General features: G+C 30.5%; 1 protein-coding gene across 4 annotated transcripts; it reads left to right on the top strand.

Moving 5' to 3' along the window:
* The first annotated feature begins 4,554 nt into the window (after window positions 1–4,554).
* LOC143063194 (uncharacterized) lies at window positions 4,555–25,568 on the top strand. Of its 4 annotated transcripts, none has more exons than XM_076235180.1 (2): window positions 4,555–4,681; window positions 24,433–25,568. In XM_076235180.1, exon 2 carries the CDS (start codon window positions 24,478–24,480, stop codon window positions 25,309–25,311), a length of 834 nt encoding a protein of 277 aa, XP_076091295.1. In that variant the 5' UTR covers window positions 4,555–4,681; window positions 24,433–24,477; the 3' UTR covers window positions 25,312–25,568. The 4 variants fall into 4 exon arrangements, with proteins under 4 accessions (XP_076091295.1, XP_076091297.1, XP_076091296.1 ...); XM_076235182.1 differs by lacking the exon at window positions 4,555–4,681 and adding an exon at window positions 10,203–10,264; XM_076235181.1 differs by lacking the exon at window positions 4,555–4,681 and adding an exon at window positions 19,042–19,092.
* The last annotated feature ends 1,229 nt before the right edge of the window (window positions 25,569–26,797 follow it).

The following is a 26,797-nucleotide window of genomic DNA, read 5'->3' as shown; positions in this document are numbered from 1 at the left end:
GGTGCATGTTGTTTTGTAGTTATAATATATGTTAAAAAGGATGGATAGACCAAGGACGAACATTGAAAAACATATACTTGCAAAACGTTGTACTATTATAAAATACATTACTGTTAATGAAATGAATTTTGCTACACAATATTATCGTGTTTTATAACGTTCTGTAATCAGCTTTACTCTGTAGAATTTGAATAGCCAGATCAGTCTAAGGATTTTCGATGATTACGTGAACTAGATCAAATATGTAAACTCAATTTGTGTATGACATCTCATATAAACTCTTGCCTTTTATTGAAGACCTTTTATTATCGATATATACCCGGGTCGTCAAGATATTGCACTACTAATCTTTCTCAGTTCTCAGTATTATTCTTACAGTAAAAATGATCTTCAGAAATATTGTGATGAGGTATAATAAGCCGCCAGTGTCAATCAGATGAGGATTATTTTGATTTGAAAAGATCTTAAATCTTCAATCAAAATTTGTTTAAATTTGCAGTATTATCAAAACTTTAATTTTTTCTACGCTTTGTACTACTTCTACTCAATCGAATAATCGACTACATCGTCACATTAAACCGAACTTTAGAAAAAATGAAAATGTAAATATAAGTTTCTTGTTTTATATATTTAAAACCTTACTTTGTGAATAACCAAACTGATTCCCAAAACAAAATACACAGAAGATTATACCATATGTGAACAACAACCTATTTGTTCAGTTTTGAGGACTGATATATTAGGAGACATTCGGTATTTTAATGGCTATTAATCGTGCATCATTATTGGCCGTTACAGGACTTCCATTGATGCTGTAAGAAATGCGGTCAAACAGAGGTCAGTTTTCCGATTGTCGTTGGATACCAATTTTCGTTTCCAACTGACAAAGACCTAATCATTTACTGTATATATCTAAAGTATTTTGTTTATCAACTTTCCCTTTTTGAATCAATAATGAAGTTATGACTTTATTTAATCGTTTATTTAGATGGTGCAAATTTTTGAAAGACAATTATATGACTATAGTAAAGATGTTCTGTAACTTGTTAAACACTTTTCACATTCTCAAGGAATATTTCCAGGTTTGTGATGCTTAGTCTTTAATTTTCTATTTTGTGTTTTGTGCACTATTGTTTGTCTCTTGGTCTTTAATTTTCTATTTTGTGTTTTGTGGACTATTGTTTGTCTCTTGGTCTTTAATTTTCTATGTTGTGTTTTGTGCACTATTGTTTGTCTCTTGGTCTTTAATTTTCTATGTTGTGTTTTGTGGACTATTGTTTGTCTCTTGGTCTTTAATTTTCTATGTTGTGTTTTGTGCACTATTGTTTGTCTCTTGGTCTTTAATTTTCTATGTTGTGTTTTGTGCACTATTGTTTGTCTCTTGGTCTTTAATTTTCTATGTTGTGTTTTGTGCACTATTGTTTGTCTCTTGGTCTTTAATTTTCTATGTTGTGTTTTGTGCACTATTGTTTGTCTCTTGGTCTTTAATTTTCTATGTTGTGTTTTGTGCACTATTGTTTGTCTCTTGGTCTTTAATTTTCTATGTTGTGTTTTGTGCACTATTGTTTGTCTCTTGGTCTTTAATTTTCTATGTTGTGTTTTGTGCACTATTGTTTGTCTCTTGGTCTTTAATTTTCTATGTTGTGTTTTGTGCACTATTGTTTGTCTATTGGTCTTTAATTTTCTATGTTGTGTTTTGTGCACTATTGTTTGTCTCTTGGTCTTTAATTTTCTATTTTGTGTTTTGTGCACTATTGTTTGTCTCTTGGTCTTTAATTTTCTATGTTGTGTTTTGTGGACTATTGTTTGTCTCTTGGTCTTTAATTTTCTATTTTGTGTTTTGTGCACTATTGTTTGTCTCTTGGTCTTTAATTTTCTATTTTGTGTTTTGTGGACTATTGTTTGTCTCTTGGTCTTTAATTTTCTATTTTGTGTTTTGTGCACTATTGTTTGTCTCTTGGTCTTTAATTTTCTATTTTGTGTTTTGTGCACTATTGTTTATCTCTTAGTCTTTAATTTTCTATTTTGTGTTTTGTGCACTATTGTTTGTCTCTTAGTCTTTAATTTTCTATGTTGTGTTTTGTGCACTATTGTTTGTCTCTTGGTCTTTAATTTTCTATTTTGTGTTTTGTGCACTATTGTTTGTCTCTTAGTCTTTCATTTTCTATTTTGTGTTTTGTGCACTATTGTTTGTCTCTTAGTCTTTAATTTTCTATGTTGTGTTTTGTGCACTATTGTTTGTCTCTTGGTCTTTAATTTTCTATGTTGTGTTTTGTGCACTATTGTTTGTCTCTTGGTCTTTAATTTTCTAATTTGTGTTTTGTGCACTTTTGATTGTTTCTTGGTCTTAAATTTTCTATGTTGTGTTTTGTGCACTATTGTTTGTCTCTTGGTCTTTAATTTTCTATTTTGTGTTTTGTGCACTATCGTTTGTCTCTTGGTCTTTAATTTTCTATTTTGTGTTTTGTGCACTATTGTTTGTCTCAAGGTCTTTAATTTTCTATTTTGTGTTTTGTGCACTATTGTTTGTCTCTTGGTCTTTAATTTTCTATGTTGTGTTTTGTGCACTATTGTTTGTCTCTTGGTCTTTAATTTTCTATGTTGTGTTTTGTGCACTATTGTTTGTCTCTTGGTTTTTAATTTTCTAATTTGTATTTTGTGCACTATTGTTTGTCTCTTAGTCTTTAATTTTCTATTTTGTGTTTTGTGCACTATTGTTTGTCTCTTGGTCTTTAATTTTCTATGTTGAGTTTTGTGCACTATTGTTTGTCTCTTGGTCTTTAATTTTCTATGTTGTGTTTTGTGCACTATTGTTTGTCTCTTGGTCTTTAATTTTCTATTTTGTGTTTTGTGCACTATTTTTTGTCTCTTAGTCTTTAATTTTCTATGTTGTGTTTTGTGCACTATTGTAGTGTCTTTGTCTTTAATTTTCTATGTTGTGTTTTGTGCACTATTGTTTGTCTCTTGGTCTTTAATTTTCTATTTTGTGTTTTGTGCACTATTGTTTGTCTCTTAGTCTTTAATTTTCTATTTTGTGTTTTGTACACTATTGTTTGTCTCTTAGTCTTTAATTTTCTATGTTGTGTTTTGTGCACTATTGTTTGTCTCTTGGTCTTTAATTTTCTATTTTGTGTTTTGTGCACTATTGTTTGTCTCTTGGTCTTTAATTTTCTATGTTGTGTTTTGTGCACTACTGTTTGTTTCTTGGTCTTTAATTTTCTATTTTGTGTTTTGTGCACTATTGTTTGTCTCTTAGTCTTTAATTTTCTATTTTGTGTTTTGTGCACTATTGTTTGTCTCTTAGTGTTTAATTTTCTATGTTGTGTTTTGTGCACTATTGTTTGTCTCTTGGTCTTTAATTTTCTATGTTGTGTTTTGTGCCCTATTGTTTGTCTCTTGGTCTTTAATTTTCTATGTTTTGTTTTGTGCGCTATTGTTTGTCTCTTGGTCTTTAATTTTCTAATTTGTGTTTTGTGCACTTTTGATTGTTTCTTGGTCTTAAATTTTCTATGTTGTGTTTTGTGCACTATTGTTTGTCTCTTGGTCTTTAACTTTCTATTTTGTGTTTTGTGCACTATTGTTTGTCTCTTGGTCTTTAATTTTCTATTTTGTGTTTTGTGCACTATTGTTTGTTTCTTAGTCTTTAATTTTCTTTTTTGTGTTTTGTGCACTATTGTTTGTCTCTTGGTCTTTAATTTTCTATGTTGTGTTTTGTGCACTATTGTTTGTCTCTTGGTCTTTAATTTTCTATGTTGTGTTTTGTGCACTATTGTTTGTCTCTTGGTCTTTAATTTTCTATGTTGTGTTTTGTGCACTATTGTTTGTCTCTTGGTCTTTAATTTTCTATTTTGTGTTTTGTGCACATTATGTTTGTCTGTTTATCTTCGACTTATAAGTTTGAATGTCCCTCTGGTATATCTCCCATTTCTTTAACTATCAGAACACATCTATGTAAATAAAGGCAACAGTAGTATATCGGTGTTCAAAAGACATAATCGATTGAGAGAAAAGAAATCACGGGAAACACATCAACTATACCAGGAAAACAAAGGTATAACAGGAACACTAAAGAAAAAAAGAAACAGTGTAAAAAGTTACGTATATATCAATCGATAGGCATTATTTGAGTATACAACAGGCAGAAGATACAACAGGGACAATAAAAATCTGTATTGTATAAAAAGTTATAATAGGGGGGAAAACGACGGCGACGATACAGGAATATCGATGTGTACTTGTAAAATTCGTTAAATGAACGTTGAAATTTATCTTTTAAATATTATACAATTAAGACGTTCGTCAGGTTTTTTTTTTATCACAAATAAATTGAATCTAGAAATAACTTTCCAGAGGTCTGCAGGCCACAAATGAAATGAAGGTACAATGCATTTCTACAGATTTGCAGTTAAAAGATCTATAAGATAATAAAAATCTAAAAATCTAATAACGGTATTTTTATTACGACACGATGTACGTTTAAAAGGACATTTTCGTTGATAGTTTTTTTGTAATTTAAAAATTTCATTATGTTTGGCATTTAACATGTATATGTTTAAATATCCTGTTTCGGAGACGTTGAAAGGGGTAATTTTCTATCAGGATATAATAACTTAGTTAACGGTACAGGTTTATCTCTAATCAATCTGTGTTTTAACGAATGTAGTTGTGCATCTTATTATAGGTATGTACATATTTTATCACCATCTGTCAATTTGTTTGTCAAATAAGATATTTGACATTTGTTTTATGAAATGTGTAGAAAGAGTAGAATTTATTATATATTAATATGTTTTTGTTAAATATTACATAAGAGATATTTTAACAGAATTAGATAACAGGGTTGAATTTATAAAAGGTTGAATTCATTTTGCACTAGGTGATGTTTTCATCTCACTGTTATTGACGTTTTAAAAAGATGCACTAAATTCATTGGATGTGGAATGTGTACTGGTTGATATTTTTGTCTAGATAAATGACTATTTTATCAATCGGTCGCTATAGACTTAGAACTTACTTCCAGTAACTGCAAAGGTACTTTGTGGAGTTTGTTTTATTTTTATTTTTTTGAGTGCTCTGTATTAATCTAATGTGTTAAGGCTTTTATATTTGATTTTTATAGTTTTTTTCTAATGTTGTACTGTTTCACCACTGTCCCAGGTTAGGTGGTGGTCTGGCGACGTCCAACACGTTTAACCCCACCACATTATGTATTTGAATGTCCCATGTCAGAAGTCTGTAGTTCAATGGTTGATGCTTGTCTCCTGTATATCGTAGTTTGTTGTTGTTGTTGTTTTGTACATAACTCAGGCCGTTAATTTTCTAATTTGAATTGTTGTACATTTGTTCTTACGGGGCCTTTCTGTGGATTACTATGCGGTATAGTGTACTTATTGTTGAAGGCATTACAGTGAGCTATAGTGTTTTACGTCTACGTCATTTAGTATACGGTGCAGGATTGTCTCATTGGAAATTATACGTCATCTTCTTTTTTCATAATGAAAACAATGAAGACTATAATTTTGAAATTAATGCATTGATGAGTTCTAATCCCTCATTTGAGAATATTAAAAATAAGTTGCTTTAAAACTTTAAGTCTATGAAAGACACTACTATGACCAACCATAAAACATGGGGGATCTTAAACAGGTCACTTCCACTTTATTTGAACCCTGGTACACAGGTGTCTCATTGGCAAATTTACAAGATATATTCATTTGAACAGAGCGTTACAAGGTATGAAAAACTAAAATTAAAGCCATTCATGTTCCTCTAGAAACATCCATCCACTGAACAACTCCATTTGAAATATTAGTTCTCGAATATATACTCCGGTTTAGATTTATATACTGACATGTCAGTGCTTTCATAGATTTAACCTGCTTGTGTCATTGTGGATCTATCGCTTAACATTTAATTCAATTTCAATTAATGACATAAGAAGATATGGTATTAATGCCAATGAGGCAACTCTCATCAAGAGACCATTGGCGTAGAATGTAAAGAAGTATAGGTCACCATACGGACTACAACATTGATCAAAAACCTATACCACATAGCAAGCTACAATGTATAAAAGGACCCGGAATGTCAAATGTTAAACAAATCAAACGAGAAAACTAACGGTATGATGTATAGGGAAAACGGTAGTATTTAATTTTCCCAGCATTAGGTTGGCCTTTTGTGTACCCAAGGCAGGTGAAGGAAGTCAAATTAGGAGCGCTGTGGATTGGATGTAAGGGTACAATATATTTTTTATTTATCTATGAATAACTGCAGTGTGTATATTTACAATATAAATTTTAAACCCTATTGAAATATTTTCTAGAGAATTATTCGAAAAGACTTGCAAAATTTCATAAATTTGGTGCAAAATGACGGTGGGCATGGATAACATAAACAAGCTCCGTTGGAAGTTGGTCATGATACTATTTGGCTTTAATTTTTAAAACAGAGTAATAAAGTACTAACACAACATATAACTGTTTTATCCAGGTTTTTATCTTAAAAAGTGGTAAATTTAGAAAATGTTAACATTGTCGCCAATGGCAGAATAAATAGTACCGTTTTCCCTATATATATAAACAAAACAATCAACGAAATATAAAGATGATATATACTACAGCCATTGAACTACATGACTCATGACTAGGGACAGGCGCATACAGTATGTTGCGGAAAAAAGTGCGTGCATGTGCGCTCATGCCTCTCCTAAACATAGACATTGTAACAGCACAACAAAAGAAAAAAACAATGACAACCAATTTAAAAGCGCTTCACCTTCAGACCGATACACGGGAATCAGTGCACATCCAACTTAATTCCAAATGGATATAGTGTAGTAAAGAGTAAAGACATTTAATTGTTCATCTCTGTCTATCTCTCTTTCCAAAAATAAACTATTTTTTCAATGCACCCACTATTTGTCTTATAATAATCTTTTGTTATACATTGTGATAGTTTTTTTTGTTGTTGAAAACACTATATATTATCTTGGATCAATACCTGCAGATGATGTTATTTGATAACATGTATGACGACAAATGACGTATTCATAAGAAAAACCTACCAATTGTCAGATAAGATCCGTCATAAATATTGTGTTACTTACTCTGCGGGTGTCAAATCAGTTGTGAATTTAAATTTTATAACACAAGACTAAGCATGTTCTGTCAGCTCATAAACTTTTAATTATTATAAAATGATGATGGTGTCTTAGGTATTTAATAACAATATTTTAAAAAATTTATTTTGATGTATATTAAACATAGAAATAGTTTTTGATATTTCAAACTCGTTTAATCATTTTGACTATAAAAACCAAGACGGATAAAGAACTGAAAGGGGTCGACAAACGGAGCGAGACATATTATAGTGTCGAAAGGGTTAGTGACACATATCGTGTAATAAAATTAAGAATCTGAAAAATAGACATATCTATAGTCATCTAAAGGCTTATGATTTTTGAATATAGACCTTCGGATTTCTAATTTTAAAATTTATACCACTCTATAAAAAAGATATATACAGGAATGAAATTTAAAACCAGCCTTTAAAAAACTCGTAAGGCATTAAAATAACTAAATAAAATAGGAGAAATATTGCATTCCGGTAACATTTTCCTTTTACCTTAGTTATGTACTATGATATACTATCTCTAAAGACCCTGCATAGTTAGATTGAATAGTTGATATTATTTTCTTATTTGTAAAGTTTACTAACTTCATTATCATTTACAAAGTATGAACGAATTTCAATGTATCTAGGACGGATATGAATAACATTAAATGTTAAATGACTTTTTAAGCGAAGTTCAAATAAATGTCGTGTGCTATATTATATATATATATATATATATATATATATATATATATATATATATATATATATATATATATATATATATATATATATATATATATATATATATATATATCAGTCTAAAGATTTGCACAACGGTACTGATATAAGATGTTATAATACGAAAATGGTGTTATTGAATCGTGCTGACAAATATTTCGGCTCAACAAATGGCCTTCTTCAAGTGTCACAAGTTTTAACAATACTATATATATATATCAGTGGATATATGATTCTAACAATATGCCTGTCATCACCTTATTACATGATAAAGCGTGATTTTACGAATTTGGCTTTTCTACTTAGATCTCTTTTGGTTATATAGCTTCTAACACGTTATGGTATTTATACATCCTTGGCTTTCAAAATTATGGGTAAAGGCGTTCCTTATGAATGTAAATCAAGAAAAGGGCCAAATTTATGGTACAACGTTATTTTCTAGCACCTGGTCAATAATGCTGATGGTAGACTGTTGGTTCACGGGTGAACTATCAGATCAGTAATCAGTGTGTCGGTATCGATGTACATGTTCACGGGTGAGTTATCAGATCAGTAATCAGTGTGTCGGTATCGATGTACATGTTCACGGGTGAACTATCAGATCAGCAATCAGTGTGTCGGTATCGATGTACATGAGCCTTAAACTTCTACGATCTAAATTTTGACATTATCAACAAAATGAAAATAACTCTTTGTAGATGTTTATGCGTCCGACATGATTTTTTGAATTTAACTTTACATTGTTATCCTGCGTCAGATTAACAGCTCATTATACTACAACGTAAGATACTTGTCTCAGTTTTCTTCTACGTCAGATTGCTATCTCATGATAGTACTACGTCAGTTAGATAGATATATTATTGTAATACTACATCAGACAAATATATTATGTATGGTTATATATTTACTTCATGAGATGTCATGATACCGTCACAATCAGAGTCACTTTCAAAAGGTGGACTGCAGAATTTGAGGTTATAGGGCTTGACTCTAATATTATAGCTTTTCAGAGTTGACCCATGTAGATAATTGAAGACATTTTTTGGTGTAAAAAAATATTATTTGTCTGATATTAAGCAAATGAAGCACCGCCATGTTCCCCTGAATATGCGCTTCACAGAATTAATCGATGCAGATAATCGCAGACATTTTTTTGTGTCAACAAAATTATTTGTCCATTATTAGGCAGGTAAAGCACCGCCATGTCCCCCTGGGTATGTTCTTTTTTTATTATGAAATTAATGAAAGACATCCATTGTCAGTGTTTACTTTATTTTATTTAGATTTAACTTAATGAAATGTGTTTTAGTTTGTCCACTTCATGTCTAAACACGAGTGTTTATCAAACAATTACACTTAGGTTATAAATGACATATGCTATCAAGCGAATATGTTATGTGAAAATCTATTACAGTAACGTTACAAGATTAAATCAAAGGTTTGTCCCAAAAAGACTTTCCAGTTGTTAATAAATTAAGCTATCTGCATCAGTTTTAGAAAACCGTTTCGTTAATAAAGACTTTCTTCTACGACGACGCCTTTTATATTAGAGTTACTAGCAATCCTATTTTTATTATATTTTCTTTATTACGAAAGAGTTTTGTTTCTTTTGCTTTTTACTACTTGCTCATTGTGCGCTTCTTTGATTTGGACCAGTTTCGAAAGTCTAGTAACACCAATGTTTGTATATATATATATATAAAGTGTACCAAATAACCATATTAGATACAAAACGGATTGTAAGACAAAGAAAGGGTTGCATGTAAGACAAGATACATTAAATCAATTTAAATTATGTTGACAACAGTTATGTAGAAAAGTTTACATGTACGAAGCTTATTACTATCATCAGCTACGCTGTGCACGGTATGGGTACCACTGAGCGTTATAACCAAGACAATATCAAGTCTGTTCTTGAACACTAAATATCATTGAAAAATACCACGTGTCATAAGCCGTTATGCAGGACATGATGTTGACCCTTTGAAAATTACACCCATTATCAATTTGTACTTTTATTTCAATTTGATTTAAAACATGTATTATATTTTAAATTGTCCACTTCAGGTCTACACGAGTGTTTATTAATCAAGTACATTTAACTATGAAATACTTAAGTCTATAGAAATATTCTACCATGCAAATATTTCATCTTGAAATCTATTAACGTGTAAGTAAATCGTAATAAAATTTAGACTTCTAATTTTTGTTCATTCAAAAATAAAGTATAATTGTTCTGCTGAGCATAAAAATTCGTCTCAAAAGTTTTGACCCTATGAACTTTCCAGTAGAATTGATCATTTAAATTTAACCGTTTATAAAAATGATATTTATTGTGGGGATGACGTTATATTTTAGCAACTGTTTATGCCTATTTTGATTCAACCGATATCAGTACGGTTGAAAGGTAAGCCAGCTTGCTTTGTCTTCTTTCTTAATTATCTCTTATTTATACGACACGGTCTTGCAAAAACTTGTCAGATATGTTCTCATGGAAAATTTGAAAATTCAATGAAACATATCAAAATGTCTACATTTAAAATAGAAAGTACAAAAAAATAACCATTTAGAAATATACTTAATGAAACAACTCCAAAAGGAATTGGAGTAAAGCCTAAGCCTAAGACTGCTTGAGCTCACATTACAATATTACATGAGTATCGGTGACTACTCAAATCCCGAGTAGATCTTTATATAGAACGAGTGCGAGTGCAATATTTGACAAGTGAAAGTATTCGTTAATAGTCACTTTTATTGTTACGTTCTGTGAGAAATAGTGTAAAATATCATGTTTGACTTGTCATCTGATATGCATTGACCTCTGCTACAATGAATTTAAAAAGAGAAATAAATAAACGAATAAGAGATGCGAGGAATACCGTCAATGAAACAGCAAACCATCGACACAAATTAATAATTAATTGAAAGAAATCCAGACAACTATTATTCTTTACGTTTGTGTAATGGAGTGCAGATGCAACAAATAGTAACAATCCTATCTGGTTTATTAAGTTACCAACAGGGTGTGGAATCTTCAGTTAATACATAATCAAACATACGAAGCCTTTACTAGATAATTTGTGAAATTGTTTAGCTTTTAGTTTAACGTTAGAAGAGAACACAAATACGTCTTTGTCCACTCAAAGAATACATATATTTATGGTGTATAAATTATTTATCCACAAAATCCCTTTTGTATTGTTCTGATGTGTTACCATATAATTTAAATATTCTTTGTTTGTTTACTTCTTTAAAGGTTATGATTGAATATAATATTACCTACACAGAAGATGCAAATATTTATACATTCTAACATTATATGAACAATTTGTATGTTTAACATCACAATAGCGACACAATAAATGAAATAGTTGTAAATCCAGAAGCCTTGTTTACACAGTATAAGTCATTCCCCAAAGAAAACTTTATAAACTTTTTCGTGATTTCTAAAAGAACACTACATTGATTCACGAATGTACTTTTATGGAGATTCCGTTAAATATGCAGACATGTTCCGTTACATAGATGGTATCCCCTTATTGAATAATTCAAAGTTAGGTGAATTTTTTAAGTGCATCTTTTCCATCGATCTTGTAATAAATTATATCAAAGATACAGTTAAATATGCCGTAGATGTTGACTTTATATTATTATACTTCGTTGAGAACAAAACTTACGACGAAAAGAATTATTTCAGCTTTCCAATTGTGGACTTTCCATTTTTAACAACATTGCAGCAGCAAACTACATATATAGAGTAGATCTCTCAGCTGATATGACAATAAAGTGCATGACATGTTTTAATAATGATTCTCTCAAAAGAGGGTTGCAATTGCTGCTTACAAGAAAACTAACGATCCATGGGTCCCTACGGTTAAAATTGTAGCTTCTAACATTTCTGCGTATTTATACATCGCTGGCTTCAAATGATTAGGTTTCAGCGTACCTGATAGCGGGAAATTCACAAATCCAAAATATCAAGCGTCTGACGCATGGAATGTCTAAAGCTTCTTTTTGGCGCGCTGATATGGAATATATTGTCAATATGTGACAGATGATAACGTTTAAATTACAATTTATAAAGCACACTATCCCGCCATTTTTTCACAGCTTGAGACATTATTAAATGAGACTTATCTCCGAGTTTGTACTAACCATGTGAAACACGACGAGTTTTTAATGTGGAGCAGGAAATAACGCATCTGAGATCACCCCTAGTTTTTGATGGGATTCGTGTTGTTTATTTTCTAGTTTTATTTGTAGTGTTTTGTAGATTGTTATTGTAATTGCGTGTTTTTATTTATGTGTTTTGTATCATGTGTCTCTCTTTGCCTCAAGAACCTTGAATTTTTACTTTGGTATCTTCTCTTTTCGACTTAATATATAAGAATTAGCTAGAACATTTCACTTGGGCACACCTATCTACCCAAGTCTACAATTGATCGCTTTGATTTTAAAACTTAAGATAAAAAAAACTAGAATGTAACGGTGAATAGTTTATACTGCATTTGTTTGAATATTTGAATACTAGGAACCGTATTGGCAATCATGCTACATCTCCTTATTTTCAAATGTAGCGAGGGCAGACCACCCAATTATAGTTATTTTCGTTTCAATATTTTTCCACCTTTAAAATATGGTTAAAATATACCCTTACTCACGCATGCTAGAAACTCAAACAAAAAGAGGTAGAGCCAATTTGCCGGCGATTTGTTTCATTCGATTAGATAGGTAAATCATGCTTTAAATAGCCCGATAGATGTTAATTATAGTACATGAAAATACGCCACATCATTTATTTTCATACCTTGAACAGATATTCCTACAAAGACAAGGCCAAGGCTATTGATTTTTTAATATTGATTTTATTTTATTATTAACATCCTTTATGCAAGGTGCCATACCACGTAACATGCCAAGGAGCCAAATAACATGGAACAAATTCAAATCTTGATTTTCTCATTCTAAATATCTGTATATATGTACTTTTCCTGGTCTTTTAAGGTTTTATCGCCTATAAGATAAGATGAGATACTACATGTATATATTTTAACCCGAGAACATTTTACCGTCAGTTGGTCATAGATCACCCTGTGTTACTTACACATGTTATATTGCCTTTTCTGTCATTTTAACAAATCGGACCTTCGTTGTGATACAGATGCAACAGCTTCTTGATGTTTTACCTTCAATCACGATTTGTAGTGTAATTGATTGTTCTGTTGTGTTGTTTTATTTTCTGATGACTTAGGTACCGGTGTAGGGACGGTGGTAAATATATCAGTACTAGTATCTAAACAGTTTGTAAATTGGCGACAAAATTGTTGTTGACTGCATTTGTTACATATAATACCATGTTCAAAAAAGGTTTCGAAAAATAGTTTGTGTTGTTTTGAAACTTGTATACAATGGCCTTATTTTAAGTTATGTGTATATAACACCCGCAACATGTAGGTTTCATTGCTATACAATTAATTCTCGTGTTATTGGTTATGTACAGGCCCCTACATCAGTTTGACGGCAGTTGGTCCTTGAATATATGTAATAAATGTAACCACATGGATAGAAAGTAAGTCAAGAGTATGGATAGTCTAGGAATGCACACAATAAGCAATACATTATTTTTTTCTTTGATACATGTAAAATGATAAACTAGTAAACTATATAGTCAAAATGAACCAGAATGACTCTATGAATTAAGCAAACATCCGAAAAAATATGATAGAAACATTAAAATTTAATATAACAACACAAAAATGCAAATATTCTGAGCGAGATTCGAACCCTTTCTTTCAAACCATCATTTATTAGTAGTTCCGTGCACTATTAATGGAGCTACGGCGATGCTTATACATATCTCTCTTATTAAGCAGCTATATCGGTACAATTTATCGATGTTACAATTTTTTCTTTAAAAAGTTGTTTTTTTATGTAATAAGGACACTCTAAACCAATTTCATTTTTGAGGGAACAAGTAGTATGAATAACAACAGTCATAAAAAGCATAACTTTTTTTTGGTTTAAAATGTCCTTATGAGGGGATTCCCTGTTTTTCTCACCTAAAAACACCTGAAAATCCGCATATTGGACTTTCATCCTTTTTTAGGGTCAAATTAACTTTTGATCACACATGTCATAATATATGTAAATCGAGATATTGATCAAAAAGCATTTTTATTTTTTGTTTTTATAGTAAATTTTATTCTTTCGGCACTTTTTGAAATTGGCCCTTCTGTGAAAAAAATCATCGGCAAATTGGCCCTACCTCTTAATCAATCTGATAGGAAATATTAGCTCAATTAGAATGAAAAGGCGGAGTTGTTACCTTTTTCTTCTAACAGTTTAACAGTGCAAAAGTACCGTATCAACCGCATTTTGGTACTATTTTGCGTAAACATATTAAGTCTTAATAGTCATATTTCAGCAGTAATATATCAATAAAGATTGAATTGGGTTTAAATTTGTTAATTTATATCATAACAAGTATTAAAGGATGGTATCTTCGTGTGATTTCGCACATTCTTAGCATTTTAAAACTAAATATAAAAACTTATTCATTCAAGCTTTTAATTATATTTTAAAAGTACATGTATCAACAATACAGCTACCCTTTCAATTGTAATGTGCAAAGAAATGTTCGAACGTCTCGCTACAGACGATAAATTAGAAAGGTCTGGTAAAAATTAATGGGCATCGCAGGTACATGTATTTGTAAAGACGTTGTTATGCTCTGTATCTTGGGTCTGACATAACTATCATGTAACAAAGTCTCAACATTGGACCTGAAGGAAGGGGGTCCACGATTTCTTTATTCTTTAAATTTATGATACATTTTTCTCTATTCTTAATTTGTTTTGCCCATTATTCACTAATCTTTATATTTTGGCACCCAATTATTCTCTTTTCTTTATTTTTGTTACCTAATTTTCTCAATTTTTATTCCCCCCCTTTTATTCTCTATTCTGTACACTCAATCCAGGCCTTCTAAAAACAGGTAAACTAATTGAATGGGTAGAATCACAAAGATAAATATCATGCATCTTCTAAATACAACAGTCTTTTAAAACACATAAATTATTTTTAACTAGACATATTAGCGCACTTAAGGAATTGTATAATTCCTTTGGTGCACCGCATCAATATTTTGGAATGTTTCAAATTGATTGATAGCATATGTTTATTTTGCATGTGGTTACTATAAAAACGATAGAAACATAACTTGACAAATACGGTTTGAATCATTTAAAATAACATTTATCACAAAATACACGTCTATAAATAAAGAATAAAACAGTAAAATCGAAACAGTTTAGTATATTATAAACTGTCTTTCAACCTTGAGTGTATACCAACGCGATAGAGAAAATTCTTTGTAAAAATATATTTTCAGCACTTATGACCAAAATAGCAAGTGTAAGCTATTACAATCACTTATAACCCGTTGTCATTGATAAGATATTCAGACCAGAATTGCCAAAGCAAAATTAGAAGAAAACAAATTGCCTTGATTAATTTTGTACGCAAAAAAAAAACAGAAAAAAGCACGTTAAAAATATTAGAAAAATCATTTCTAACTGGAAGCTAACTTCACATGAATTCTTTTTCGGGTATGTTCTTATATTTTAGAATGCATATACATTGTCAGGTTTAGTAATTTTATTTTATTTTAATTTAAATAAAATATAGAGCAAAAAATATAATTTATCGATATTCGGTTAGCATTATTGGAATCGGACCAAATATTCGGTCTTAAAAACGCCTATTAATAATAAAATTAAAAAAAGTCATCTGCCATTTAGAATAGGCCTTCAGAAATCTAATCATTAATCACTCTTTTCATTAAATAACTCATTTTATTTAATACGTTATGTTAAATTAACTATAATTATCAAATAAGTAAGCCATTTAAGTATAATGTCTTCCATATTAGGTTAAATGTTCCTGAGAGCATGTATACAATATTTATGTCATTTGAGTTATAAAGCTGAAGGTTAGCCTTTTTTAATTCAATTTGAAACGAACTTCCTTTGAAACCTAAACTAAAAGTGTAGACTATATTACTATTTCTTGAAGGGATTTTTTAAACGTTTGCTTATTTTGCACATTTCGTCAACAAAAAGAGGGACGTGCATGTCTTTTAATGAATGAATGAATTTTGTTTGACGCACTTGTTTATGTAATATTTGCAAATGTTCGTGTTTTATAAAACAAGAACATGTATAAGATTATACCCCAAATAAATAATTCGTTTGATTATAGTCATGTCTGACCTCTTTATTTGTTTTTTATAACTTTGTTCGTCAAATGTACAATAAGACGCTACTGTCGTGCAAACATTTGAATGTTTACAACATCTTGACGAAACAGCACTGTAAGACCAAAAAGACAGGAAATACAATAAAAAGAGGAGTTTCTTCTCGAACACTTTCTACAGAAATTCGGTGGTTATCTCTGGGCACTCTGACTTTTTCCACCAATAAAAACTGACCGCAACGAAATAAATCATTATTGTCGAAAGTTGCTATAAACATCAATCAATCAAGCAAGCACTATTAACAGGGAATAATTAAAGTAATACATAACAGAGTTAAACACTTTCAACAGGGAATAGAGTAGTACATAACAGAATTAAACACTTTCAACAGGGAATAGAGTACTACATAACAGAATTAAACACTTTCAACAGGGAATAGAGTACTACATAACAGAATTAAACACTTTCAACAGGGAATAGAGTAATACATAACAGAATTAAGCACTTTCAACAGGGAATAGAGTAATACATAACAGAATTAAACACTTTCAACAGGGAATAGAGTACTACATAACAGAATTTAACACTTTCAACAGGGAATAGAGTAATACATAACAGAATTAAACACTTTCAACAGGGAATAGAGTAGTACATAACAGATTTAAACACTTTCAACAGGGAATAGAGTAATACATAACAGAATTAAACACTTTCAACAGGGAATAGAGTAATACATAACAGAATTAAACACTTTCAACAGGGAATAGCGTAATACATAACAGAATTTAACACTTTCAACAGGGAATAGAGTACTACATAACAGAATTAAACACTTTCAACAGGGAATAGAGTAATACATAACAGAATTAAGCACTTTCAACAGGGAATAGAGTAATACATAACAGAATTTAACATTTTCAACAGGGAATAGAGTTATTCATAACAGAATTAAACACTTTCAACAGGGAATAGAGTACTACATAACAGAATTAAACACTTTCAACAGGGAATAGAGTAATACATATCAGAATTAAACACTTTCAACAGGGAATAGAGTAATACATGATAACAGAATTTAACACTTTCAACAGGGAATAGAGTTATTCATAACAGAATTAAACACTTTCAACAGGGAATAGAGTACTACATAACAGAATTAAACACTTTTAACAGGGAATAGAGTAATACATATCAGAATTAAACACTTTCAACAGGGAATAGAGTAATACATGATAACAGAATTAAGCACTTTCAACAGGGAATAGAGTAATACATAACAGAATTAAACACTTTCAACAGGGAATAGAGTACTACATAACAGAATTAAACACTTTCAACAGGGAATAGAGTAATACATAACAGAATTAAACACTTTCAACAGGGAATAGAGTAATACATAACAGAATTAAACACTTTCAACAGGGAATAGAGTAATACATATCAGAATTAAACACTTTCAACAGGGAATAGAGTACTACATAACAGAATTAAACACTTTCAACAGGGAATAGAGTAATACATAACAGAATTAAGCACTTTCAACAGGGAATAGAGTAATACATAACAGAATTTAACATTTTCAACAGGGAATAGAGTTATTCATAACAGAATTAAACACTTTCAACAGGGAATAGAGTACTACATAACAGAATTAAACACTTTCAACAGGGAATAGAGTAATACATATCAGAATTAAACACTTTCAACAGGGAATAGAGTAATACATGATAACAGAATTTAACACTTTCAACAGGGAATAGAGTTATTCATAACAGAATTAAACACTTTCAACAGGGAATAGAGTAATACATAACAGAATTAAACACTTTCAACAGGGAATAGAGTAATACATGATAACAGAATTTAACACTTTCAACAGGGAATAGAGTTATTCATAACAGAATCAAACACTTTCAACAGGGAATAGAGTAATACATAACAGAATTAAACACTTTCAACAGGAAATAGAGTAATACATAACAGAATTAAACACTTTCAACCGGGAATAGAGTAATACATAACAGAATTAAACACTTTCAACAGGGTATAGAGTAATACATAACAGAATGTAACGCGAGCTATACACGGAATCACTAATTTTGTTCCCCTATCTCCAAATATACTACATGTATATGAGTAGGGGAGGGGGGGGGGGGGCAGATTACGTTATGAGTGTACGATCTCTTCCATTTTTATTGCTCTATTTAACTGATGAAAAATAAAAAAGATGTTCTACTGATGTGTCACTCTACATGTTGTTTTCATCCTCTGTTTGGGAATTCATCTTACTGGACACATTTTCACCAAATGGACTTCAGACGATTACCAGATTTGTTGATTTGTAGATGTTTAACGCTTCATTCAGCACTATAGTGCCATTTCGTGGCGTTCAGTTTTTGTTTCAGGAGAAAACCAGACTGCAAGGAGAAAACCACAGACATTCGAACCACCGATCAGTGTCTCATAAGTCATTTTTTGGCTGGATATTGATTGTTGTTTGTATGTATATGAATATTGTGTGAATGTCTTGTTTCAATCAATATGTGACACTATACTAAACAAATTTTATTCTTATTTTTATTCTTGAAATGACGGTCTTTACGTGATTAAAAAAAAAACAAGCTATGAAAAGTAATGATCCAAATTTCATAACTCATTTAGAGTGGCCCTGGTTTTTTTTTATGTGAAATTGTAATATTATGTTAATGTTTTATAAGAGGTGAGACTCAAATAAAATATTTTCTTGTCTTGTCTTTGTCCAAATTTCATATAATTGTTAACTTTTAAATATATATATGGGTCACATACATATAATACCTCATTAGTAGTATCTTGTTGTGAAGACAGACTTTATAATTTAAACTTCTATTTTTATACCAAATCAATAAGAAAGCATTGTCTAAGTAAAGTTATATAAATCTGAAAACTAAATTGAAAGTCGTATCCCGACACAGCATGAAATCCGTGCTGATTCGATACAGGTAAACAGTCTTTAACATAGCTTATTTTTCACTATTAAATCGTCATTTAACACATTTTATGGATATCTATCTTTCAGTCAAGAGTTAATTTATTGATCTTAGTAGTTTATCCGTCACACTTTTATATCTTTATTTTGTTGAACAAGATTTGAATGATGTTTCAAGAAGGTAGGGCATATTTAACATACTTTAATCATTTTTATTCTTTTTTTAAAATGTTGGTTAATATTAAGACAGCGTATTAACACAATTCAGTTATCCTTTATTTAAAAAAAAAAGGTACACATTCGTGTTCTGTTTGCTTCATTATAAGTGTAAACATTTGTTTTCGTACCGTTATGATATGTTGATTGTCCATGTTAATATTCAAAGTATGACCAAGTGATTTTAGAAAATGTTGAAAAGTGAGAATAGATATTAAGATTAACTCAGCTATGTTGAAGCGTAATTGCCTCTCGACTGAGAGATACAATGTGCTTCTGGTGTTCGCATCAGTTCTTCAATTAAATATTTGGGAGTTTCAAAAAAAATCATTCGTTTTTGGTTTGACAAACATTTGGTGTGACAAAATCTTTTTTCCCCCCATATGTCCTTCTTTATTTTTTATTACCAGTGACGAAATTCCGTATGAATTAACAGACTTTGGTTTATAGTAGCTGCCGATTTTGGTACTTTTATAAAAAAAAATTGTGATTGTGAATTTGTATTGTAGTCTTGTCATGTAATGTTGTCATTTTAGTGTTATATTTAAGATAGCCATTAAACAGGGAGGTTTGGCTTGCAACAAAACCAGGTTCAACCCACCATTTTTCTGAAAATGTCCTGTACCAAGTCAGAAAAATGGCTATTGTTATCTTCTAGTTTGTGTGTTGCATTTTAGTGTTTCTGTTGTGTCGTTCTACTGCTCTTATATTTGTTGTGTTTCCTCAGTTTTAGTTTGTAACTTGGATTTGTTTTTTTCTCAATCGATTTATGAATTTCGAACAGCGGTATACTACTGTTGCCTTTATTTAAGTTTATGAATTTAGATAAGGCCTCAACACCGAGGGTCTCTCTAAAAGGTTTTTAATTATTACTTAAATCTATAGTATAACAGCTCAATTTATAAAATTTCAGGTTAAACAACATGTTTTGCTTAGATTCTTAAAAAATCACTAAAATTTTAGGGTCACATAACCGCAGATTTTAACTTATATGGAGTACATCTAGCAAAAATATTTATCATGCTTAATTGTACAAAACCAAGCAAAATTTAAAATTTTGAATAAAATGTTTTCAATATTGATGTGTAGCAATACATAACATTTTATTTAAAAATGCAAAAATTGTTGAAGAAAATTCAGTTGTCAGATGGTTACAACCCCTTCAATATTCAAATTTCAGTTAAATGTGTTAACTCTTTGGACTTTCCGCTTTGAATTTTCCTTGGAGTTCAGAATCGTTGTGATTTTACTTTTTATGTCTGACTCTCCATCCAGTGAGTGAAACAAGCGGGAGGCAATTGGTTCTACCTCTTTGTCTGCAGCGTACGTAATGAGGTTAACCAATCAGCTCGTGTTGAGTTGTTTTTCGCATTTGAATAAGTAGCAGTGTGTTTATATCCTCTTCATTCTCCGACATAACAGCATGATGCATTAGACACAATCTAATTCTATTTTGTATCTTTGAAAACATCTACGATACCAATTTTGCTGTTTCAGTATGACATTTCGAAAATTAGTGTATCTTCAATGGTGCTCTTAGACAAAGTATTAGGATACAAATGTTGAAGAGATGATAAAACTTAAATGGACCAAAAGTTAATAAAACCCTGTCAAGGAATCGGAGCTAAGAATAGAAAACATTTTAAGGTGAATAATTATTCATTGCAATGGATGGGTAAAGACAACAAACGTTTGTTTATCAAAAAGTGTAATAAGTTTTATTTAAAAAGATTATAACTGCTAGTGAAGAAAGCTAGTACAAAACTGTGATGATATCCGTCCAAACTGTACGTGTTTCTAATAAAATATTCACCAGTTTAGCGGGTAACCAAAAGTTTGAAGAGATAAAATATTGAACATTTGAGAGCCAAGGAGTGTAGATATACTCATCTATGGTAAACTTAGGGACTTGAAACATTATACAATCACAAAACCATGTTAACTGGAAAAAAATATCGAAGTAAATATTTATGCTTGAACTTGACCACTTTCAAAAACATTTTGTCCTGGGAATAATTTAGAGATTTCATTTTATTTAGATTAACGTGATTTTTTTTTTCTATTGCTTTTTATAATTTTTTTTAAAAGTTTTTATCATTTTAACGTTGTTTGTGTATGTGGTATTTCATACTTAAAAAAAGTTTTAAAAAAAAGTAAATTAATGCATTTAAACGTGTTTTGTCATAAAGCATCATTAAAAATGTTTGCCTTCGATAAAATGGAAAAGGAAGTGCAAAACTATCAAAAATACCTCGTATAATAGGTTTAATAGCAAATGTCATTAACTGTATAGTGACTGATTATCATGAATATTCATACATGCATTTGGATTAACATACTTTAAAACAAATTAGTGAAATGGTCCGTGTGACAAAAACAGGTAATTGCCTTCTCCAAAAATGAATCTCATAATATCTGTCAATTAGTGCTTGATAAATAAGCATCAGCTTTCTAAAAAGCTAGTTTGATTTTGTCATTTTATTGTTAAACAAGTGACCAATCCTTTTGATCCAACGCACTTGTATTTTGTGGTCACAAAAACCTTCTTCTTAAAATATCTATTATTAAGGAATTTCCCACTAAATTTGCACATTTTGCATATTTGATATAGTTGTTAAGCTTTTTCAAATCTTTATTGCACCGCCATGATGGTAAAAGGGAACTTCAATTTGTTTGTCGATTTCAATATGTTTGTAAATTAAGGATATGACAGTAACAAATCACAAACAAAGCATTGTACTCTTAGATCATTCTGGTATTGACAATATTGATAAAGATGTTACGTTGTTCCATGATGTTGGTTTATTTTAGTTTTTGTTAACTTTACGCTTTAGTTTATTGTATTCATATATTACACACGTTTAAATATGTATCAATTATACGCAGACTTTCTCTATCATATACACTAGGTTATACAAGGGTAGTACCAAAATTTATTTCGTCTGACATTTGTTCTTCCATCAGCGGGAATGTAATTCCTAGTTCAGTGTCACCATGGCAACGATGTCTGCACTGTATACATTGCCATAGAACACTTGGCGAACAAGACTAAATATAATTTAGCTTTCGTTATAGTCGAGTTATGGTTTACTGCGTCGTCTTTATCTAGGGATGTAACACAATACTTGATGCATTGTGGGATTTAGGTGGGATCCTTTACAAATCAGCTGTATTTCTTTTTGTTTGTTTGTCGTAAAGGATGATAATAATTACAATATTATTGCATGTAGACGTCTAAGTATGTGGTTACTTTTCGACAGATGTTCTCAAACGAATAAGAAATACCAGGGTACTACATGTGCTTATATCATGTTTCAAATATTCCTTTGTCTAAAATTAAGCGCAGTAATGTAAAAAATTAACTACAAGAAAGAATTAATCGTAATATTATATCTTGCATAATGACGAAAACCATATGATGAAGTGTATGGCGCTGTGGTCATTTTGTTGTAAATTTTAATATGACGTGCTTCTTTCGCTTTGTGAATAAACCCATGCTCTAAATCCAATAAAATTTGTTTGCACATGCGTATATTGACTACTGCAGAATTATGAATTTTATCAAATTGGCATGCATTTGATATATTTCATTAACTTAAAACACTTCCAAACTCTTAAATGATGCACATTTTGTTACTAATTATTTAATATAACTGTAATGTGTTGCAATTCAAAATTGACATATTTGACCTAGATACGACAACCGTTCATGCTGGCTGTTCAAAACTCCTCACTCTGAAAAATCACATTGCCAGTCGTTTGCTTGTTTACAAACAAAAGGGAGGTTCATCTGACCTTAATTGTCCTAATCAGAATCGAAATAATTGATGCAAGCTATAATTTTTTGTAGTTTTAACATGGTTAGGCATTATATTTGTGTTAATTTAGCCCTCACTATCGCTCGGGCAAAAATAATCACGAATATAATGCCTAACCATGTCAAAACTACAATAAAGTATAGCTTGCATCAATTATTTCTTAATTTGTTCATATAGATACGACTTATACCTTTGAGTTAATATACTATGATAAAAGTGATCGGTCGCCTACTTAAATTTGACGGAATAGAACAAAAGGACTATCCAGATAATATCTAAAGGATATAAATGAATCAAAGCCGATAGATTTAAACCTATATATATATCATAGAATTTAAGAGTTGTCAAGAAAACAAAGGCTGAAAAGAAAAAAGTATTAATATTTAAAGAACACGAGACAATCAAAGTATAAATATTTGAAGTTGAACAATATAATCATCCCCTTACTAACCATTATAACAATCCATATAATCGAAGCAAAGACCTTGTCATTTTATACTGTCCATACTAGGTAATTAAAGAACCAACCATTTACATTTAAGGGTTGCAAATATTGTCTAAACGGACCTGTTTACGTCATAAAAAGTGTAAATATACATGTTGAATATTATATCAGCCTGAAATGAGTAGGGGATATATTTTATATCAGATCAGTGAGCTCTTTAAAACGTCTTTGTATATAAATCATTCTTACCACAACTCATCTAAAAAGTAGATAATATGTAAAATAATACATTGAATAAATTGAATTTTTATTTTTTGAATGTAAAGAAAGTGGTAGCTTTGAAATATTGTTAAAACCCACTTACATACAAAGAGAATCATTTATACATTCTCGCTATTATGTTTTACTGGTCAAGAAATTTTTAAAGAAATACATATATAATACTACTTCAATTGATTATGCTTGTGTTATCCAAATCAATAAAACCATTGATATTTTTCAATATTGAAGACGTACTAGCCTCGCGTTGGCAAAATCATACAAATTAATTATAATTAATAAATAATATTTGTAACCGATTCGAAACCTACATGTAAATCATTATTTCTTAAGCATATATTTTATCTGATATACAATGGTTATTTATTATGATAAAAAAAGACTGAATAAACTTGACAGTTTCATTACAATATTATACTAAAGGTGTATTGCAATAACACATTTTGTTTCACTGATGACGTAGATAATCTGAAGATTATTTGCACTAGTGTCTGAAATACCGATCCTTGCATTTCGTCTTTCTTTTCGAAAATATAATGTTGCTATTCCATATAGGCCTACTGTTATATCCATTTATCTTCTTTGTTTTATTTAGTTATCATACTGTAAAGGAAAGCTGAATCATAGATAATAGAGAGAGATGGATGAAGGACGCTTAGGTATCGTTCGACGCCAGGAAAACAGTCGCAGAAAATTCGTTTTCATGTTGAATGAAGTAATGAGATCACAGTGCAATGTTGTGGATGAATGCATTTCAAGAGAAAAATTTGAAATTGGAGTTAAATACGACAAATCGTTTGTACCAATAAGACGAGCGGTTGTAAAACAGCGAGTACTTCAACAATGTTTAAAAATGAAACGGGATCCTAAAATAATCAAAAACAGAAACTTAGGTGTTTATGGTGGGAAACCTTTATATACGTTTTCCCGTGACATTGATAAGTTTATCGCAGACATGCACCCGCGTTTAAGACGATTGAAGCAAGCTGAAAAAGCACTAACAGAAAGTATTGAAAAGGGTAAAATATTAGATCCAAAGAAAGTTCCTCTTAAGATAGAACAGTATTTTAAGAAAAACTGGAAAAACGACATCGAAGAGAAGGTGCAGAAACCAAAGCCTGCAGTAGTACAAGAAAGCAAAGACATATTCAAAAATACACGAAATATGTTGCCTCCTATTAGAGGAATAATAAATCCATACAGTAAAAGAATATGGAAAGATTATCCCGACGAAAATGACAATGATAGAACCAACGAATCATCGACACAATTGATAGAGGACGACCGTATCAAATCAAAAGAACACCAAATGCAAAGTGACTCGAAACATCAAGGTGCAATAAATACAAATCATCCTTCTGAACAAACAAACAACAAAACTGATGTACCAGAAAACAATGTGTCACGTGAGAAAACGAAGGGGTTATTAATTTTGCCTCCAATACAACAAACAAAGCAGATGGTTCAACGGTGATGGTCATACTAATTTCACGGAATTTTATATTGTATTTCAAAATGATAAATGTCGGTGTGTGCATAAATATCAAAATTGCACACACATTTATGCAAACACTTAAATAAAAGTTATCTACTGTATAATCTACATTTATGTTTTCAAAACATTTATACTTGATTATTTCACTACCGAAAAAGTACCATAACAGCACAGATATTTGTTATTTTTCTAAATAAAAAATATGTTAATAAATTTTGTAACTTTGTAATTGTTAATATGTTTGGTTTCATATTTTTTAAGACAATTAGTATATGTTATGCAAATGATCATGAGGTACTAGTATTTCTGTGTTATAAAACATTTCATTAATTATTATATAAAGTATTTTATAAGGAACAACGTAATTATAAAAAGAGTTAAAAATTTTAAAATATTTTTTTTTAAATATAAAAAAAAATCGAAGAAGATAAGGCGCATGCACGCGGACAAAGTTAGTGCGAGGTGGGTGGATAGTATAATAAGTTCCGTTATTTGGAAAATGTCACCTACAGCAATCAAGTAAATACATCTTCTAATAAGATGTAGTTCTTTTCACTATTCCCTTAACATGCGCTTTCCTGTTCATATTATTATTATAATTCGAATTGAACCATAATATTTTATTGTGTTGTTGCGAGAAATACCTCGTTAAGAACTACAGAAACAAATTTGTTTGTAAATTTTTAAAGTTAGCAGAATTAAGAACCTCAAATTTAGGAGAAAGATGTTGAAAATGTAAATGGATAGCAACCAGCACAAAGCCTCAATATTAGGAGGCAAAGGAAATTGCTTGAGTACAAATATGGCAAACTTATTTTACGCTCCTGTTTATTACACAACTGTAAACGTGTGCGTGTTTATTTTATTAACTTAAACGATTACTTTGCAATGTGCTGTAGAATTTTAGACTTACGAACCTTGTGCACCAGCCAGTGGAAAAGAATCATAAATGATAAACTGCATGATTAAATTTAAAAAGAATGTGAAACTGGAGTAAAACAGCATCGGAACTACTTTCCTTAAGAAGTCTGTAGTTTGATTAGATGCATGGCATGATTTCAACTCTAAAAAACACAGTAGATAATGGTGGATTGTTTGTGTTAGATATTTTTGGTAAAGATACAGTTTTGATACAACTAGTCAATAAGAAAGCTGTCAAGAACACAAAGTTGTTACATAGACATATATATAAGACAAAAAACTAGTTATATCACAGACATCTATACGAAACTGTCAATGAGACATCAGTTAACAACAAAAAGTTATTAGATTGACATCTATACGACAACTAGTCAATGAGACGGCCGTCAACAACACAAAGCTGTTACACAGACATCTGTACGAAAACAGTTCAATGAAACAGAAGTCAACAACACAAAGTTATATTAACACATCCAATTTTACGACAATTATCAGCGAGACAGCAGTCAACAACACAAAGTTAAAACACAGACATTTATACGAT

The sequence above is a fragment of the Mytilus galloprovincialis genome, chromosome 2, assembly GCF_965363235.1.
Source record: "Mytilus galloprovincialis chromosome 2, xbMytGall1.hap1.1, whole genome shotgun sequence".
Lineage (NCBI taxonomy): Eukaryota > Metazoa > Mollusca > Bivalvia > Mytilida > Mytilidae > Mytilus > Mytilus galloprovincialis.
Note: the sequence above shows the minus strand (reverse complement) of the source record. Positions and strands in the feature narration are given on the sequence as shown.